General features: G+C 49.3%; 1 protein-coding gene across 3 annotated transcripts in view; it reads right to left on the bottom strand.

Annotated features, from left to right (window-relative positions):
* RGS9 (regulator of G protein signaling 9) overlaps positions 1 to 21,418 on the bottom strand; it is a 99,278-nt gene that overhangs the window by 28,883 nt on the left and 48,977 nt on the right. For 2 of the 3 annotated variants that reach the window (XM_047708088.1, XM_047708086.1), the window contains exons 4-9: positions 21,284 to 21,390; positions 21,017 to 21,068; positions 20,697 to 20,755; positions 19,311 to 19,387; positions 14,873 to 14,954; positions 8,085 to 8,156 (exon numbers count right to left, since the gene is read on the bottom strand). In XM_047708088.1, coding sequence (XP_047564044.1) covers positions 8,085 to 8,156; positions 14,873 to 14,954; positions 19,311 to 19,387; positions 20,697 to 20,755; positions 21,017 to 21,068; positions 21,284 to 21,390 — 449 coding nt within the window. The remainder of the gene's footprint in view (positions 1 to 8,084; positions 8,157 to 14,872; positions 14,955 to 19,310; positions 19,388 to 20,696; positions 20,756 to 21,016; positions 21,069 to 21,283; positions 21,391 to 21,418) is intronic. The other variant, XM_047708087.1, reaches the window with a different exon arrangement.

Raw genomic sequence — 21,418 nt, 5'->3', positions numbered from 1 at the left:
TCCCTTAGCTTGTTAGCAAAATAAGTACTGGCCCATCAGCCCATTGACAGGGAGTGGAGGAGAGTTTGATCTCTCCTTTCCATACGTATCTCTCTTTTCTAACTCATGTGGGGGTTCACTTTGCTTCGCTGGATTGCTTTTATGTAATTGCTTTTCATAGGAAATCCTTTTTCCTGGGTGGGGGGAGTAGGGAGAGTTATCTCAGAAAATTAATGGTAGGTCTCCCTGTCTTGGGCTCACACGCACCCTGACTTCTTCCTTCATAGCACTTACCCACAACTGTAATTAAATATTTGTCTGTGTCATTCTGTTTCATACATGTATCACCCACCGGGCTCTATTAAGAACAGGGTGACATGCCGGCCCCTAGCATAATTTCGGGTGCACAGTATACGCTCAAAAAACCTCAGATAAATGATGACTGCCATGTGCTTGGAAGCCTAGAAAAATGGAGAGGTAGTCTAATAACAGAATACTTTTCCACCTCAACAGTTGAAGACTTTCCCCAGATGACCCGTATTTTGGCAATGACACTGATTTTCTGTCTCTATTGTCTCTTAACATAAGGCACTATTTGAGAAGACTCACATTTCAGGAAGAAAAGGACCCTGGGACCAGAGTGACTTTGCATTCAAATCTAATAATCAGACTCTCTTGTTAGAGTGTGCTCGAGTGGATTAAGAAACCTACCTACTGGTCTACACCTTCTGTTCAAAGCAGATGCTGGACCTATGCCTAAAAGAGTAACCACTTAGCAACGAGTACAAAGCAATGTACATCTCTCTGATCCTTTACAAACTTTAGGGGAGGGCCATTTTCTTATTCTGATTTCCAGCTGGGGATAACGAGGCCCCTGAGATGTTACAGGCAGCTTTCTCCCTACCTCCTTGTCAGTAACTGGTTGAGCCAGGATTGAAACCTAGATTTTCTGTTTGCAAAGCTGAGGAGCTACCTACAAGCCTCAGAACAGAGCCTACTCTCTTCACCAGTTCCTTCTTTGCCTTAAAGCCACGGGTGCTGTACTGAAGACTGGCTCAGTCCAGCCATGCCATTTAAAATTAAAGCAAAAAGAGAGCCAAAGACTCAATCACAGAATGCAACAGAAAGAGAGGAAACACTCCTTAGTCAACACTAATGACAGAAAAACAAACTCCCAGCTATAAGAGAAATGAGATCTGGGGGTCGGACACACAGCACGGTGACTTTAATGAACAACACCGTTGATATACTTGGAAGTTGTTAAAGAGAGTAGATCTTAAATGTCATCAGCACACACACACAAATCTTATTTCTGTAAAGGCGTGGAGGCATGGGCTAACCTTATTGTGGTAATCATTTTACAATATACGCATAGCTCTCATGATTGCACTGTGCACCTTAAATTCATATGCATTATATGTTGACCTCTCAATAAGGCTAAGGAAGAGAAAACACTAACAATGGTGATGATCACAATCATACTAGACCTGGGCTCAGCAGCCAGAGGGCACGAACACCCTCCTGCCAAGTGCCCAGGAGCCCAGATCAAACCTCCTGCAGGCTCGGGGCTCCTGAGTGGACCAACAGAGACAAAATGAGCCAGATTTTCAGTCCGCCTGACCTTCTCTGGGCCCCGAGGCAAGCTGTCCCTGCAAGTGAACCATAATCACGTGTACTCTGTCATCTCCCCTTTACCTGGCCTGGCCTGGCTTTCAGCCTAATAGGTGTCTGGGACCATGATCTCAGTTTTCGGTGTGTTAAAATGTTGAATATTTTAATTCACTTTATTTGATTGTATTACCCCACAAGGGCTTCTGCTTTGCTGGTGCGGTTTGCCGACTGTTTTCGGGTTCCTAAGATTACCAGCCACCCTCTAGGAGCCGGACGGCAGTGGCTTCCGTGGAATCCAAGGCTTCCCTACCTCTACCTTGGATTTCCCACATGGATTTTACTGCTTTCTAGCTGTAAAAATAGCTTTCCTTGGAATCAGCTTCCTCTAGACGGACATACAGGGCATTTCTGTCCTGTTAGGGGTATGTGGACATAGGGATGGTACAGGAGAGGGTCCCAGACTTTTCTAAAAGACAGAGAAGGAATGGGATTGGGGAGGGGAGGGACGGCTTAGGAAAGAGAACAGACTTCCAGATGGGGCCCAGGTCAAATTCCTGGTTCTGTCACTTATTGGCTCCACAACTTTAGATGAGTTGTTTAGCTGTCAAAGCCTCTTTCCTCATTTGTAAAAGGGGATCAGAAAAGGGGGAGGGTGTTAAATGAGATAATACGCAGGGGGACGGGCACAGAGCAGAGGCTCAATAGACACCAGCCACGGAGTAGGGTTCATGCACTGCTGCGAAGAGTAGGCACAGTGCGGTGTAGACCCCCAACTCCAAGACAAACCTCCAAAACTCCAAGACAAAATTGCCCCTGCAATTTTGGGGACATATGTACACTAAAGAAGTTATTCATCGTCTACCTGATAATCACATTCAACGGAGAATCCAGTATTTTTATTTGCTAAATCTCGTAAACCTGCCCTTGTTATTATTACTTAGCCAAAGACCATAAAAAAGACATAAAGTGGAGTTATTAAGAATGCACACACACACACACACACACACACACACACATACATGTGCGCCCCTTTCTAAGCAATTCAAAGACAACCGCTTCATGACAATGTAAGAAATGAACATTTTTTTTCCTCCCTGTAATTCATGCACAGGCTCCCTGCCTTCTTGACAGGTGGCCCTCCTGGAGGGAAGTCACAGCCTTATTCCTCATCCAAGGGACACACTTTGCTACGGTAAGATACTCTGCCTAAGGAACATCTTCCTAGGAACATCACCAAAGGCAAGGGAAGCAAGGGCAAAAATGAAATTTTGGGATTTTATCAAGATCAAAAGCTTTTGCACAGCAAAGGAAACAGTTAACAAAACCAAAAGACAACTGACAGAATGGGAGAAGATATTTGCAAATGACATATCAGATAAAGGGCTAGTGTCCAAAATCTATAAAGAACTTAGCAAACTCAACACCCAAAGAACAAATAATCCAATCAAGAAATGGGCAGAGGACATGAACAGACATTTCTGCAAAGAAGACATCCAGATGGCCAACAGACACATGAAAAAGTGCTCCATATCACTCGGCATCAGGGAAATACAAATCAAAACCACCATGAGATATCACCTCACACCAGTCAGAATGGCTAAAATTAACAAGTCAGGAAATGACAGATGCTGGCGAGGATGCGGAGAAAGGGGAACCCTCCTACACTGTTGGTGGGAATGCAAGCTGGTGCAACCACTCTGGAAAACAGCATGGAGGTTCCTCAAAATGTTGAAAATAGAACTACCCTATGACCCTGCAATTGCACTGCTGGGTATTTACCCTAAAGATACAAACATAGTGATCCGAAGGGGCACATGCACCCGAATGTTTATAGCAGCAATGTCTACAATAGCCAAACTATGGAAAGAACCTAGATGTCCATCTACAGACGAATGGATAAAGAAGATGTGGTATATATACACAATGGAATACTATGCAGCCATCAAAAGAAATGAAATCTTGCCATTTGCGACGACGTGGATGGAACTAGAGGGTATCATGCTTAGCGAAATAAGTCAATCGGAGAAAGACAACTATCATATGATCTCCCTGATATGAGGGAGAGGAGATGCAACATGGGGGGTCAAGGGGGTAGGAGAAGAGTAAATGAAACAAGATGGGATTGGGAGGGAGACAAACCATAAGTGACTCTTAATCTCACAAAACAAACTGAGGGTTGATGGGGGGAGGGGGTTGGGAGAGGGGGTGGGGTTATGGATATCGGGGAGGGTATGTGCTATGGTGAGTGTTGTGAAGTGTGTAAACCTGGCGATTCGCAGACCTGTACCCCTGGGGATAAAAATATATGTTTATAAAGCTGTAAAAAAAAAAAAAAAAGAAAGAAAGAAAGAAAGGATGAATCCCCAAGTTTTGTAGCAACATGGACGGACTGGAAGAGATTATGCTGAGTGAAATAAGTCAAGCAGAGAGAGTCAATTATCATATGGTTTCACTTATTTGTGGAGCATAACAAATAGCATGGAGGACAAGGGGAGATGGAGAGGAGAAGGGAGTTGAGGGAAATTGGAAGGGGAGGTGAACCATGAGAGACTATGGACTCTGAAAAACGATCTGAGAATTTTGAAGGGGTGGGGGGTGGGAGGTTGGGGGCACCAGGTGGTGGGTATTGTAGAGGGCACGGATTGCATGGAGCACTGGGTGTGGTGCAAAAATAATGAATACTGTTATGCTGAAAAAAATAAAAAAATTAAAAAAAAAAAAAAGATACTCTGCCTAAGGAATCGTCAAATGCTATGCATTCTTGGAATTCTAACTTATTCTTTTCCCCTTGTAGAGTTACCCAAATAGGGACGCCTCTAGAGCCTGTTTACACAGCTGTGGGGGGGGGCTTGTTGGCCTCCCAACCCCAGGGAGTGGGCTGCAGACAATCATGACAGGTGGGAGGGGTCAGTGGGGCCATGCCCTGGGAGAATCTGGGGACACTGCAGACAGGGATGTGGAAGCGAGGAGGAAGGACAAGCAAGGACCCTGAGACCAGGCAGCCAGGCAGGAACATACGGGGAAACAGAGGTGAGGGGTTGGGCTAGTCACAGAGAGAGACGTGAGATAGAGACAACCATGAGGAATCGGGGAACATAGGCATTGAGAGCAGAGAGGGGATCAAAAGTCAGAAACCAGGAGGTCTGGGGACTGATAGGGTTAATGCAAAGCAGATAAGAGATGGGAGGAAGCTCCCTGCCCAAAGACTCAAGAATTTGAGGTTGTGATCACCTGAGGTTGTCTGTCCTGCCGTGAGCTTCCTGATCCGGGTGGAGGGGGGACAGACTGTGTAATTTGCAAGGCCTGGAGCTGCAGGACCCCTCGTCCAAAGAAAGCATTTTAAGGTGGTGCCAGGCGAAATGAACCCAAGTGCAGAGCCCTACTGAGTGTGGAACTGTGGCCCAGTGCCCAGGTCATCCCCCCATGATAGTGACCCTGGGGGCACACTGGAAAGGTATGGTTGGGGTGGGGGAGGGTGGGGAGGGATCGTGGGATCAGAAATGAGCAAGACCTAGGAAGTCATGGAGCCAATGAGTGACAGAACCAGGAATCTGACCTGGGCCCCATCTGGAAGTCCATTCTCTTTCCTAAGCCGTCCCTCCCCTCCCCTCCCCAGTCCCATTCCCTCTCTGTCCTTTAGAAAAGTCCAGGACCCTCTCCTGCACCATCCCAGAAATGACCTCACACAGCATGGCGACTGTTGGGAAAATGACAGCTACTGTCCATGGAGTGCCTCTACATGTTGGACACCATTGCAGACACTTTACATAAATGATCTCATTTAATCCTCTGAATGGGTCAGGAGAGGAAGGGTCAGCCCCGGGCATACCACCACCCATGGCCAGGCTAGTGCCCAGCCGCCATTTTGTCTCTTCAGTGAAGTAAAAGGAAGATGGAAGATGGGGGGCTGTGTGTGTCCCAAGGCAGGGAAACTGAGAGAGGACACGCTTTCTGGGTGTGGCCCTGGGACCACAGGCAGCTCCTCCCAGGGCTGGGCGGCCACACCAACCAGCAACCACCAGCCTGCAGGGGTGGGTCACCTGGAGCCCCAGGACACCACCGACCGAGCAGCCTCATTCTTATGCTTGCTGGTGTTCATTTCTTTGGGGTTATTTGCCTCCATTTAAGGAAAACAGGCAGCTTTTCAAGAATTTACTAATTCTCAGAAATGGCCTCTCTTCAAACCAGGAATGAGAGCCCTTCTCTGGAATGAGACAAAAATCCGGAACCTCTGCATGCCCAAGGCCTCACGGAGACACCTCACGTTCTCTCGACCCTCTCCCCCTCAGAGCAGACAAACCGGGGAGAACGGAGGACACTTAATCAGTCAGTGGGGAATGCTGCCAACAAATCAAACATAGCACCAGCCTCCGTCCTTCCAGTGGCTGGGCCTGACACACACTGGGGCTGGCAGGGCAGCACAGGCCCCACTTGCATGAGAATTACGGTGCTTTATTCTTCGGAATATTCCAGAGCAGCCCGAGTGCAGACAGGAGAAAGAGAGCTGGTGAGAGAGAGACAGAGAAAGGAAGGGTAAACAAAGGGTACACTTCTCCGGGTCAAACATGGCTGCGGGAGGGACAGCCCCCAGCCTCACACACTGTCTGGTGCTCTGACTCGGGGTGACAGTATCACCGGCATCTGGCAAGGAGTGGGTAGAAAGTGCCAGAAGGGAAGCTCCTCTCCCAGTCTGACTGCCCGTGAGCCTAAAGATGCTTCCAGTGAGAAGGAGTCTGGCCAGGCTTCTTGGGAGCTACCCCCCAAATAGCATGGAGGAGAGAGCACCTCAGCTTCTTGGCTGTCCTCCCAGAGCTGGAGGGTAAGGCCCCCTACACCATAGACACACGTGTACAATACACATACACACAGTAAGCCAAATCCCAGCAGGTTGGGGTCAGAGTAGAGTGATGTGCTTTCCACCTGTACCCTCCCCTCCTCCACACCACAGAGATTTCCAGAAAACTGCCAGTTTTTCATTAAAAAAAAAAAAAAAAGCAGATCTTCGTCCCCGGTTTAGTATTTTCCTTGATGCTTTTGTTTCCATAGCAACCAAGCCTACAAGCCTCAGCAATTATCCTTCATCTGATGAGGTAAACGTCGAAAAGGCAATGAAGGCTGACAGTCCCATACATGTATTAAAGGCAGGGTCACTTTGAGTTGTGGGCAAGGGACATCCTCTGGGGACTCGATGTCCCCTCGCCACATGAACTCCATCCCTAAACCCACGCCTCTGTCTCATGCACTGGACCCTTGAGTTCCAGGTCCCAGCAGGCTGCCTTCTTCCTCCTTTCTGGCATATTCCTCCCATCTTCCACTCAAGATGTTAGGCACTGCCAAGGCTTAGAGGTGACACACGAGGCTGAAATGTCCCTGACCCCTTGCTGCCCATGGACAACATTAGACAGAAAGCCATAGAACCATGTAAGACTAGTTCAAGTGGGTTTTAGGCTCCACAGTTCTCATTCGGGGCCCTCGTATTCCCCAGGCACACTGGACAACGTCTGGGACATCTGTGATTGTCAGGACTGGGAGGCTGGTGGGAAAAGGCATGGAGTTACTGGTGTCCAGTGGGCTGAGTCCAGAGGTGCTTCCAAACATCTTGTAGGACATGCAGGAAATCCTCCCAAGGAATTATCTGGACCCAAATAACAGTGCCATGGTTGAGAAGCTTTACCCTCGATGCCCCCTATTTCCATAGCTCATGCACTGCATTTCTTTAAATTAAAAAACTGTCTTGGGAATATGGCCACCCATCATAAATGGTGGCCCATTTGGGAAAAGAGTCCCTCTAAAACTAAAAGCATAAGAGAATCTTTGCAAAGGTCCTGCCCTACTGAGATGCAAAAGAAAAGTGTGACATTCTGGGTCATGTGGATTAAAGTTTAACTAAATCCAAAGTTGATTCAAGGGTTTTGAGCCTGGGACCTACAGTCTCTAGGAAGTCAGGGAACTGGCTGAAATTGTGGGCAAAACATCTGTATGGGCATCTTTGGAGGAAATGGGTACATAATTTTCATCAAGTTTTCTAAGGGAGATCTGCCTCAGAAGAAGTCTGAAACCCAACCACCTACATCCCATCTGCTCTGACCTGTACTCCACATTCTCTCGTCTCTCATCACGCAAGACCCTGGTCACAGCCGGCCTCCTTCCTTGTACTGGCATCACAAGATATCTTTTTTTTTTTTAAGATTTTATTTATTTATTTGACAGAGAGAGATCACGAGTAGGCAGAGAGGCAGGCAGAGAGAGAGAGAGAGGGAAGCAGGCTCCCTGCTGAGCTCGATCCCAGGACCCTGAGATCATGACCTGAGCCGAAGGCAGAGGCTTAACCCACTGAGCCACCCAGGCGCCCCCATCACAAGATATCTTTTTGGCAGTCCCAAAAGGGCTACATCATTGCCCCAACAAAGACAAATAGACAATAGTTGTGTGGACACCTTCCCAGCCTAAGAACTTGACCCAGGCCCTACCCAAAGTATGCAGCCGAGACCTACCTGGTTTACCTGAACCTCATTCGGATTGGTCACTCGGTCCAGGCCGTAGTCCAGCACGTTGTTCATTCCCGGCTGAATGGAATAAAAAGAGTGTAAGAACCACCACTGGAAGAATCTCCAGTTTCTGATTAACTTTGGGTCTTGGTCAAACTGCCAATAATGAGACTGAGATGAGAGGGCTTGCGGCTTAGCCCATGGGGAACCACAGCTGTTGTAAGACCCTCTGGGTGAGCTGGGAAGCTTCATGGAGCTGTTCCACCACCACGGCATCCCTAGAACCCAACACAGTAGGATGAATGTGTGGGTGGGTAAGTGTGTAGGGTGGTGGGAGAATGGATGGATAGATAGATGGATAGACGGACGGATAGATGGATGGAAGGATGGATGGATGGGAGGGAGGGAGGAAAGGAATGGGTTGATGGATGGGTGGACAGATGGGTGAATGGAAGGAATCGATGAGTAGGTGGATTGGTAGATGAATGGATGGATAGAAAGAAGGAAGGAAGGAAGGAAGGAAGGAAGGAAGGAAGGAAGGAAGGAAGGAAGGATGGATAAATCTTAAACTCAAGAGTTCACTGGGATTAGTACATGGGACTCTGACTCCTCTGGCAGTGCTCCTTCCCCACCCCCCAACTTATAAGGCAGTACTTTGGAGAATCTGGGCTTCAGTCAGCACCTTTGGGTTTCAGTCCTCAATCTGCTACTTCCTAGCAGTGAGGAAGATTTTGGAAACTACTTCTCTCTACACTTGCTACCTCTCCTGAGAAATGGAGATGATCCCTCCTACCTGTCAAGTTCTTGCCGAGGATTTAACAAGATGATGTGCAAAGCTCTCACCAGAGGGCAGCAATTACTGAGCAAGGGCTTGTATTCATTTTAAGATGGTGTTTGTAAAGGCCTGGCCTAAAGAGGGGCCCTCAGTCATTACCAGTCCCCTTCTCCATCAGGAAACCAAATCTGCAGCCAATCTTGCTTGGTCTCTCCCAATTCCTTGGCCAGAAAGTTGGGTCTTCTATGTTCTTTTCTGTTAGTTTTTTTTCAGGCCACCATCAAGTTCCCAGCACATGACCAACCAGGCCCACTATACTGAGGCAGAGGCCGCCGAGCTTTCCCCCCATCAGATTCAAGCTCACCCACATGCTCGGTCCAGAGGGATGATTGCCGAGGAAAATACAGGATGCCCAGTTAGGCTGGACGTTCAGACAAATGACAGATAATTTTGATACATGATTTACGTAAAAATATATTCCATATGCTTTTGATATAAACATACCATGAACATCAAAATAACGTGACATGAATCATTTGCCATTTATCTGAAATTCAAACTTAGCTGGGCATCCTCTATTTTACTTGCTAAATCGGCCAACTTAGCTCAGCAGGCTACCATGGGGGGCACATATTGGGCACAGAGCAGAGGCAAGGAAGAGAAGAAAGAACATAGTGGAAAATCAGTGGGGAAAAAGACAGGGTTAAGGGAGTGGCTGTCCTCACCCCCCGCTGTCACAGACGTGGACCTCCATCAACAAATAGTTATCAGGCACTTTCCGTGGCTGACATCGTGCTCAGCCTGGGAGCCTGTGGGGAATGTGACACTTCCAGGCATTTTCAGCTGGCATCTCAAGGATCTTCTGGTCTCGTGGGCAAGGCATTTGGCAATTTATCACACAAATGATAAATCACAATTGTGACAAGTGCTACAAGGGACAATACAGAAGTCCAAGCCAGTCTTCCACGGATGGAACCTAGCAAAGGGGGCAGGGACTGGGGGACGGGACTGGAGGACGGTCATCAGAATCTGTGCCTTTCCCTAAAGTGAGTTCTAGGAACTGTCCTTTCCATCTGGTACAAAGAAATCCCCCTGGGGTAACTGAAGACACACACACACACACACACACAGCCCGCACGCCTGGCCCTCACAACCTCAGCGCTTTGGAGCAGTTGTCTGCCCAAGTCTTGAGTTAGTTCTCCAAATCTTTCCTGTGAACTTGACCCACGTTCTGCTATCACTCTGGCTGCCCCGGCACTCACAGGTGCGCTTGCATAACAGTAATGAGCACCGGCCACTTCGTTGCCCCCCACCCCCCCACCCTCCCACCCCCACTCCCTCACCCCCCCCACCCCCACCCCGTGCATCTCTGAGGTGTCAGTCGCTCCCCACTGAGCCACGGTCCCCTCCCAGTGCCCTGACTTCAGAACTGCCCAGGCAGCTGCCTTTGTACCTCCGCTAGTTTGGAAGACTCACCAGCTGGCTGGCTCTCTCCCTCCCTTCCTCCCTCCATCCATCCATCCATTCATCAGATAGCATCAAGTCTTTGCTCCCCACGACCACTGCTGATGTAGTTTCTGCCAGGTGAGGGTGATCGACACTCAGGTGACCCAGAGCTGCCTGCCAGTGCACAGGAAACCAGGGTAATCCCTGTGGAGGGCCGCTAGTGGATAAGGAGACACGCAGACCCATCCAGCCCCAGTGCCACACACAGACAGCCAACCGTCCCTCGGTGAGCGCCAGGGTGTGACACCCCGGGAACACCCCCCTCAGGCATAAGCTGAAGAGGCAATTTGCTAAATGCATCATAATTTAGGTTAGGAAAGAACCTCTGTACCACCCCCACGACTGCTCCATGAGGAGGCGACATCCCCAGAATCAGCATTCCAAAGCAGCACCCCGCCGGGAGCTGAAGGACACTGTTGGTGGCACTCCTCCCTATCCCTCCTGTCCCTTCTTCTGTTCTGTTCTCCTTCATCATCACTCTTCTCCCTAATGTATCAGCTCAGTCGATTCTGGTGCATGGGACAGAACACAAATAATAAAATACCAAATAGCTATATCAACAAAACAAAGCAGCGGAAAGAGGCAGAGCTGGGGCAGCGGTGGGGAGATGGGTTTTGGCTGGAACAGCACTTCCCTGGGGAGCTGTGCCCAGACCCTGAGCTGACGCAGGACCCCTGCCTCTTTCCAGCTGTCCTGTCTTTCCATACACCATTTGCCTGTGCACTCGCTTCTGTCTCTGTCTCTCCACCAGACTGTCAGCTCCTCGAGGGCGCAGGCCGCCGTCTGTCCTGGCTCATCGTTCAAATACCCCCACCTGGTACAGGGTGGACACCCACAAACTAGATGTCGACTTCTTTCTTCCTTTGAATCAGACAGAATATGTGGGTTTTCCACCTGTTCTTATGACATCACGTTATAGGTCGGACCATTTTCCTAGGTCAATGAATGGCCTTGGAAAATACAAATTTTTAATAGCTTCCTAATGCTCCCTCATGTGGATATCGTCTCATGTTTAAAGATTTAAATGTATCTATTTATTTAAATCTATTCTGCTGTTTCTCTGTTGTTGGACATTTAGCTCGACCTCAACCAGAAATGGGAGGCAGAACCTTCTTCTCTGGTGAGTGTCAGGGTTGGTGGTTGACAGGAAGGCCACTTAGATGACATTCAGACAAGAGACCCTGTGGTTTAGAGCACACAGCGTCAATGTCCCTGGACCACGGTCTCCATATATCCACAGTCCCTATGTGAGTGGACCCTATCCTCGGGTCCACTGTGACTTCTGTGACTTCAGGTCCACTTCACTTCTGAGACTCAGAAGTCACAGACAGTGCCACAAAGATGCACCAAAGGTCCCCAGATGACTTCTCTAAGGGAACCATTCTCTCTCTGTTGATTTACACAATTAACTGTTTGCCTCCCGTCCAGATCTGCACTCTGTTTCACTTGCGTAAAAAAACAAGAGAGGAACATCGTTTTCCTTCACTATTCTCCCCTTCTAGACCCTGTCCTCAGTACCCAGATGCTGAGTCCCAGGCAACATCTGGGCTCAGGATGGGGGTTGGGTCACATCCCTCAGCTGCCACCACCCACATCTGGGCCTGGCCTCTGCCCACGATCATATCCCTCATACAGCATCTGACACCACACTCACGTGGGTGTCCCCTCCTAGAGCAGCAGCCCATCAGACAGAAGTAGATTCACACCCCAGGGCTGTGCAACCTCCTGGCCTTCTCTAAGCCTTGGTCGCCCCATCTGAATGCTGGGGTGGGGAGACTCCCTACTCGCCAGCATCATCATCAGGTGAACAGGATGGTCCCCACTGAGAGCTTACCACGGGCACGCAGCCGGTGCTCGATGATTTTTAGCTGTTATTTTATGCTCAGCACCAAACTCAGCAGGCATAGAGTCAGAGCCCGTGAAGGTTTCACAGATCAAGGAACAGACAAGGGAACAAGGGAACCGCTGCGGGACAGCAAGCCGCGTCCTGTGCTACGACAGTCGGTTACAGACAGTCCACAGACAGGCTGCTCCACGCTTCATGGAGCCAAAAGTTAGTCTGCCTGGCTGGCTCTCTTCCCACCAAACTGACAGTCTGTTTGGGTATCCTGGAGACGGTCTGACAACCCCTAAGCTCCTGGGCTTCGCGGGTTTGTCAGAGAGACTGCTCAATTTCTAGGCTGAGACAGACTTCCAGCAGGATGCCCTTCAAACAGAACACCCGGCCCAGAGACTGCCGGTGATTGAGGGAAGTCGGGGAGAGCAGGACCCACAGGCAGCCCAGCCCCATCTTGGGCCGCCCATGCAATCTGGACCCAGGAAACAGCACTTCCAGAGACTGGACGTGAAAAACAGTTTTGTGTCCATGGGGTTTTACGATGGTTCCAGGGACATCAGAACCTCATTGAGAACTCAGCTCCCCGGCGCTCTCAAAGAGGGACAGGCTACCTTTGAACCCCAGTGTCTTGTTAAGGTAGCAGGGACTCATGCGATGGTCTAATGACCAAGGAGGTGACAGAAGATGCCCTAAGACATCCCATGCCATTGTGGGGGGAGGCAGAAGAGCACAGGGGCCAGGAGAGAGTGCTCTGCAGTCTGGCCCTTGCTAGCTGTGCAACTCTAGCAACATCCCTGAGCCTCAGCTTTCCCATCTGCAGAATGGGATGAATAGAAGCACCTTCTACCCAGGGCTGTGAAGATGAAATGAGAGAACAGACGCAGAGTGAAGCCCAGCACAGTGCCCAGCACACAGTGATGTATGCAGTTCAGGTCTGCCGTGATAGTGATGAGGATGATGATGGTGATGGTGGAGGCAGAGGAAGTGGCAGCAGTGGGGGAGAGTGGGGAGTGGAGGTGGGGCAGGTGATGGCAGAAGCAGTAATCAGAGAGTCACATGGTCAAATTTTAGGGAGTTCTGCATCATACTGTGAAGAACCTCTCAGCCATCTGCCTGGTACAGGGGTCGAGAGCTTGTCCCCGGAGAAGTGGGGGAAACTCAGATCATCTGTTTTGCACTTCGTCCCCTATGGGTCTCCTGATTTCAGGGACAGAGGGGAGGAGAGAGACCCAGGGCAGGTTCTGGGCACCACCAGTCTATGCCACTTTGCCAGGGACACAGTCACATCGACATTTCCCCACCATGGGTTCTCTGCAAGTAACCTGAAGCCATTCTCCACCCTGCAAGGAGCAGGGTCCCCTCCCCATCATGAGTGCCATGGACACCAGGGTGTCTTGCCCAATGAGTGGCTTCCCCACTCATTGTGCCCTTATCCCCGCCCAGGCTCCCCCTTCAGGAACAGATGACAGAAGGCAGGCTGAACAATGCCAGTGTCCTTGTCCTACAAAGATCTCACTCCTGAGCTACAATGAGGCGGTGGGGAGAGCAGGGGAACGTGTGCTTGGCTGTTTCTCTAGAACACTCTCATCCCAGCCGTGTACTCCTTCACCCAGCTGAAGGGACCGTGTCAGGCATCAGCTAACTGATTTGTCTAGAGGAGGAATCCTGGAACAAAGCAAAACCAAACGAGCTTCTTGGGGATCAACCCCTTAATCTCAGGACCTTAATCTAAGCAGTGAGGCATGGAAACCAACACCCCCACAGATGGAACACCGTACACGTTATCTGCTTTAAATTTAGAAAGAAGACAAGCAAAATGACCAAAATCTGATGAGTTCCAAGGTCCAAGATCCAGAAGCTTTGGCACAGTGACCAGCCCAGGTCACTTTCGGGTCCTGAGAATGTGGTCAGCTGAGAAGCAGGGAAACTAAAGGACGAAGAGGAAGAACATTCGCTTTGACCTCTTCATGTTCCAGAATCCCTCTGACATCTCCCACCTCCAGTGACCCGTCGGCAGTACCCAGGTCTGCCCCAGGTAGAAACTGAGGCAGCAGGGTTAACCCCAGTGGGTGACCATTCCCGGTAACGAGCCATAACGAGCCACATTACTTATGCCCAGCCTGTGTCTCTGGGCCCCTAAAGTCCCTGAGCCAGACACACAATGTGCTCTAAGGCATGAGGCACGGCACACACTCGCTCCTTCTCGCCTCCTCCCACCGCAGCTGCTGGGGACGGAGCTGGAAAAGGAAAAGGAGAGGAAGCAAGAGACACAAGGCCTGGCTTGGGCTGTGCAGACTTCCAGTTTTCTGCTGCATTTTATGGGGAGTCTGGGTTCTAGTTTTTTCTTCTTGTATTCTTTTTCCAAGGTGTCACAGCCAAAAAAAAAAAAAAATCCAGCCCTCCTAAATGACAAGCTCATTTGGCTTCCTCCCAGAGGTCACTTTGCTTAGACCCAACACCACCAGAGGAACCATGAGCTCACTCCATGCAGGCAGTCTCTGTCCTCTTCCACCAAGAGGTGCTGGGACGCTGACCCAACACTGAGAGACACACTCATGCTGATTCCGTTGCAGCCCCAGCGGGAAATGGGCCAGCAAAAGGGGTGATGAGTACAGGGTGGGGATGGAGGAGGCGTGAGCTGCGGGAGGCAGCTGAGCCGGGAAGGCCGATACTCACGGGGCATCGGTGGACCAGCCAATACGCCTTCTCCTGGCAATCCAACGCATACCTGTCTGCCTTAGTCCTTTCCTTTCCGGTCCTGAAAAGCCAAAAGCCATGTAAAGGCCAGTCAGACTTCGCATTTTTGCTCAGTGATGTACCCCACTCCTGATGCCCCAGACTATTCTCCCTGCCTGTCCAAGTAATCTGTGTTTGCCAGAATCATAATCACAGCAAATGCAAGTATCACACGAGCACTAACTCACTTAATCCCCCCCAGGGACCTCGTCCCCCAGACTTAGAGGCTCCAGGGACGGAAGCAGAGACAGCCTGAATGTGCTCCGCGGAGGGTCACACTGTCAGCAAGGAGCAGAGTGGGACTCAAACCCGCCTGCGGCCCCTGGGTCCAGCTCCACCTGAGTGCCGTGCGGCCACTCCAGCGTGACTGGCCCCAGCATCAGACCTCCACCACCTGCACCCCTGCAGTGGGTGTGGGTGACATTCTGGGCTGGCATCTGACACCCCTGGCTTCACGTTTCCCTGTGGTGATAAACAGCATCGTCAACATCTGGCCATGCCTGCCCTCCGTGCCAGGGAAAATTCTGGGCCTGGGGGAGGGGGGCGGAGGGGTCCGTGTGCCTTCCTCCCTGTCCCTTCCGCTCCGTCTCAGGGTTTTTCCAGACCTCACTGATGATCGTAAAAGGCTATTTATTTTCCCGCTTATCCCTGTCTCCCCCTTTCCCCACGACGGAGAGGAAACGATGCCACGCTTCCCTCCCACGGAAGCCAGGCCACGTGAACAATCATGCCGTGGGTCTCATTCAGCACCATTTCCACGGCGACCTGCACTCACACGCGGATGCTTGTTTGCCCGGGCAACGTGGGATGATGCATGTGCCCTCCCCGACACAGGGACGGCAGATTTATGTGCCCGCTCATGGATTGTGAATAACATCATCGCATTTAGAGAGCCAGATGGAAGGAGAGTGCCATTCCAGTGGGCTGTTGTGCCAACCTCCTCTGGAAATTAAATGTGAACACTGTCATTTCCACTTCCCCTTGCCAGCCTAACTGCATTTTCCACCAGGTTAATGACCCTGCAGCCTCAGGAGGGTGGGACACAGATGGCCTGAGGCACCGTGCGGTCTCTACCATGGCAGAGGGACTTGTACATAGAGCCAGTGGCTAACTGGCAACAATGGTCCCTCCTGGCATTGCTTCTGTGATGGGTGTAACAGGAGACACTCCCTCTCTCTTCCTCTCCTGTGAGGACACCAGAAGGTGGCCATCTGAAAGCCAGAAAGAGTCCTCACCAGAAACTAAGCCCTGCCATAACCTTGAGCTGGGACTTCGCAACCTCCTAAACCATGAGAAAATAAATGTCTGTTGTTTACGGCGCTCGGTGTGTGGTATCCCAGGGCAGGGAGGTGGGGGCTGATGGAAGAGGGCAGGTAGGGTGGAAGGAGTTTTGCCAGGGGTGGCCCACAGGACTGGATGACTAGATCCTGGGCATGGGGGCTTGGGGGTGGGAGGAAAATGGGGTCCCTTGCACGGGTGTGGGTAACACTAGAGGTAGAGGTTTGGGGTATGAGGGAGAGAAACATTCAAATACGAACAAGTGAGTTGGAGGTGTGACATCAACATGCAATGTTAAGTAGCTAGATACAGAGTCTGGGGTTCAGAAAAGAGGTGTATGTGGAGAGGCTTAGGATGACAAAACGGCTGCCTCGTGAGCCAACCCAATTTTGTGATGAGACCCTCTGTTTGTATTAATCAGGGCTCTGCAGAGAAACAGAAACAGTAGGAGATTAGATAGATAGATAGATAGAGGCATAATTTATTTATTTTAAGGAATAACACACAATTGAGGTGGCTGGCAAGTCCAAATTCTGCAGGACATGCCAGCAGGCTGGAGACCCAGGGAACGGTTGACGTTGCAATCTGATTCCAAAGGCAACCTAGAAGCAGAACTCCTGCCTCAGAAAACCTGTCTTTATTCTTAAGGCCTTCAACTGACTAGACAAGGCCCACCCACACAATGGACATAATCTACTTTACTCAAAGACTACTGACTTAAATGTTAATCTCATCTAAAAAACAACTTTACAGGGCATCTGGCTAGATCAGTCTATGGGGCATGAGACTTGATCTCGGGGTTGTGAGTTTGAGCCCCACACTGGGCATAGAGATTCCTTAAAAATCAAAAATTTTAAAAAAATGACTTTACAATGTTATCTTGGACTGGTAGTGGGCCACTTATCTAGGCACTGTGGCCTAGACAAGTTGACACACAAAATTAGCCCCTGCAGACACAAAATCTGAAATTGGAGGCAGCCTTTGAGTCAAGCAATGGAATCAGTGGGGAAAAGCCAGTATCTCAGAAGGTGAGAACCTTTTATAAATTTCTCATCCCAAGGTATCTGGAAGGGATGGAGGGGAAGATGTCCTATGACACGGACAGCATGGAGCTTATCTAGGCTGAGGCCAAGGCCCAAATGGTGGGGTATGTGAAAGCCACTGAAAATAGCCCTGAACTGCACAGGCAGCGAGCGTGTCCTGAAAAGTCTATGTCAGGATCTGTGATCCTGGGGATCACTGGGCTATCCTTCCTGCTAAGAGCAGAGAGCTGGAGGAGGATGGGGAGGTTCTATTTCAGTGTGGAACGCAGTAGAAACTCAAAACTGGAGACCGTAAGCAGAGCTCACCAAATGAAGCCTTACGAGCAAATACAAGTGATAGGAAGTTAGAGCATTCCCCGCAGCTGCTCTGTCTCTGACATAGCCGGGCAGAAACATGTCAACGGTGAAAGGCCCAAGCCAGATCTCTGAGTAATGCTGCCCTACCTGAATCTCAAGCCTCAGAGCAGATATTTCCCCTTGGAGGCAATAAAACCATCTGCAATTAGAATTTTTGTGTTTCCCAAACTGGCACTCCTGCATAACAGTGCTCACCTCTTGTGATGGCTAATTTTATTGGTCAACTTGACTGCGTCATGGGACACCTAGATATTTGGCCAAATATTATTCTGGGTGTATCCCTGAGGGTGTTTTCAGATGAAAGTATTTTAAGTTGAAGGCCTGAGTGGAACAAAACAGATGATGCTTCCCTAAATGACAAGGAACTCCTCCTGCCTGATGGCCTTGAGCTGGGACATCAGTCTTCCTGCCTTCGGACTCAACTAAAACATTGACTCCTGGGTCCCCAGCCTGCCAAATGCAGATCTTGTGACTTCTCAGCCTGTGAAATTGTGTGAGCCAATGCCTTATCATAAATCTCTCGATATACATACATACATATATATCCTATTCTCTAGAGAGCCCCTACAATCCCTATTACTCCAGTCCTATGGCCACTTGATGAGAGCCTGCTGTCCAGCCCAACTATGCACCAGCAAAGGCAGACCCTCCAGAAACTGGACCTGCCAGAGTGAGTGGCTGGGCCCTCCAGACTTACCCATTTTGGTACTATCTGGTATCGGTCTCCAGGTATTCTCACTCCCCTATGTCACAGGCACACAGTAGGATCGTACATCCCTACCCAAATACATTTGAAGTTGGGCACAATCATATGCAGAGCTGCTCTGGCTAATGCATTGTGAACAGAAGTGACATGCATCACTTGTGACCTGCACAGGCTTTGTTTCCCTCTGTTCCAGCAACAGGCAAAGCCTGGATGGCGCTGTTCCTTCAGCATGGCTTCTGGAGTGGGCACAAGGCACGTTGGGGTCCCCGCTAACCCAAATGGACATGTAATGCAAGCAAGAAATGAACCCGTGGTTTCGTGCTCCCAGGACCTCGGGGCTGTTTGTTACAACAGCCTGACCTCGTTCTGACTGATTCATTCTCTCCAACATGTACACATGGCTCTCAGAGACAAGGCAGAGCCTTCCAGGGACTTCCGGCTCTAGTTCTGAAGTGGACAGCAGGCAAATGAGAGCAGCAGTGGGTGGTTCTACCACATGAACCCACTTAAGCTTTTTATGGCTCCTCGGGGCCCTTAGCACAAAACCCGCTCACGACCTGCTCCAGTTGACATCTCGGGTCTCACTCCTTTAGTCCCAGGCTCCCTGCTCTCTGCTTCAGCTACAGAGAACTGCGTCAAGCAGGGGATCTTCTGACTCCAGAACCTGGTTCTGTCTGCTTAGAAGATCCTCCTCACACCTCACCCTTCCTCTCCCTCCACCACCACCATTCTTGGAAAACATCTATGCAGCTTCCAGGTTCAATATTGTTCCTCCAGCTCCTTTTGGAAACACCTGTGTGAGGCCTTCTCCTCCGTGTAGCGTCACAGCCTGTTTGCCCATCCACCTGACCCCAGACTGTGCCTTTATATTCCCCAGGCCCAGCCCACTGCTGGATACATAAGTGCCCAAGAAAGGTTTGTCTTAATAAAAAGAAACAAAGAAAGGAGGGAGGAAGGAAGGACAGCCAGTGGACAAACATTTTCTTCCACTTACCTGTACTGCTCTTTGGCCTGCATAATGACAAAGTCCCATTTGTAGTTAATTTTTTTGTTCAAGAAATTGTAATTTTCCTAGAAATGGAAAACAAAAAGAACACTAAGCCCCAGGACATACCGGTGTGCAGAAGGCAGAAAGCTCTAAGTCAATGAGGGCATGCCTCTGGCCCTACAGCTACCTAGCCCCAACCAAATGATCTCCCATCCCAGCTTTACAAAGACATTCATTCAAAGGGTAGCACCAAATTCTCAAAAAAACTTTAAAACAAAAGCCACAACCTGGCTTTGATTTTTTTTTTAAATAACCATATCCCAAATATGATTAGGAAGAGGAGGAGAGAGTGGGAGAAAATGCAGAAACTCAATATTCAATGACAGAGCATCACAAAGATGCACAAAGACAAGTCCTAACATTGGCTTGATGCTGGCTTTTCAAAAAATATGTTTGTAAAGAATAAAAACACAGCAAGATTGTTGCTGTCTGCCTGGAAATCTAGCCTTTTGAGGGTGAGGGTGTGTTCTTTGAGAAATCTGACTCATCTGGCCTAAAACAAAACTACACTATTGTTTTCCCATCACAAACTCTAGTTCAAATCTGTTCATCACATAATATCCATTATCAGGCATATTAATTATCTCATTGTTTTAGAACAGCAAAAGGAAGATAATAGCTATTGTGTGTCTAGTAGCCACTGAGGCAAGAGCTTAAATTACAGCAGGAGAAACTGAAGTTTGACAGGGGGAGGAATTTACTTCAGGAATTGCTTCTAAACAGATGGATGGATGAATGGTTGATGAGGATGGATGGATGAATGGTGAGTGGGTGGATAGATGGTGGATGGGTGGATGGATGGTGGATGAATAGATGGATAGATAGTAGGTGGAAGGATGGTAGATGGATGGATGGATGGATAGACAGTGGGGGGTGGATAGATGATGGATGAAGGGTGGATGGATGGATGGTAGATGGATAGTTGGATAGATAGTGGATAGATGGGTGGATGATGGATGAAGGGTGGATGGGTGGATGGGTGGATGGATGGATGGTGGATGATGGTTGGGTAAATAGTGGATGGATGGATGGTGAATAGATAGATAGTGGATGGATGGACAGATGATGGATGAAGGGTAGATGGGTGGGTGGATGGATGGGTGGTGGATGGATGGTTGGGTAGATCGTGGATGGATGGATGGATGCATGGATGGATGGATGGATGGATGATGGATAAAGGATGGATAGTAGATGGATGGACAGACGGCTAGATAATGAATGGAGGGATGGATGATGAGGCTACATATGATGTAGCAAAGGGAGAAGCAGAAATAAAACAGCTCAAGACTTTATTCCAATTATAATAACTTGTACTTGAAAGCATCTCTGTACCTTTTCATATTCTTCTAAAATCCCTTTCTTCTTTATATTTCTCTTGGCTAGATAGATGGCTGGGGAAAAAAAGCAAAGATATCTTCCATCATCATCATATCTTAAAACTGCCTCTGCAGCCTTTCCATGCATGAGGCTGCTGTGCTTGGCTTGGTGGGAGGAGGTCTCAGCAGACCCCTGCTCCCTTCTCTGGGAACACTCCCAAAACAGCTGTGAACTGACATAAAGTTCGTGATGACAGCAAGACAAATGTCACCAAAATGTGGCAAGTAAATAAGCAGCGTGTTAAGCACCATCAAAAGCAAGGTGGAGGGAGTTACCATAGTCTGTATCTTCAGCCGGCCACTGCTGGGTGGGCCAGAAATACGGCGTCTACAAAAGAAACCAGGAAACCATGCTTAAACACTGGGCTGTGACTGTCCTCTTGGGCCCCCAGACCTGTGGCTCAAGAGGTAACTACCTTAGACCGCCCCCCCACCATTTCTAAAGTACTGAAAGTTCTGATCTGTGAGGATATGAAGCCACATAATTACTTTCTCAGATAAGATTAATCCCATATGAACACCAAGGTCAAGGCCAAGACCTACCTGAAATCGGTAGAGGCTGTTGTCAGGCTTGAGAACGAGATTCCTGGGATCTTGCAGCGGGTAAATGTAGCCATACTTGACAATAAAGTTGCCCAAGTTCTGTGCCTCTGAGAAGAAACAGTAAGACATGGAAGT

The sequence above is a fragment of the Lutra lutra genome, chromosome 16 (assembly GCF_902655055.1).
Source record: "Lutra lutra chromosome 16, mLutLut1.2, whole genome shotgun sequence".
In the NCBI taxonomy this organism is placed as follows: Eukaryota; Metazoa; Chordata; class Mammalia; order Carnivora; family Mustelidae; genus Lutra; species Lutra lutra.
Note: the sequence above shows the minus strand (reverse complement) of the source record. Positions and strands in the feature narration are given on the sequence as shown.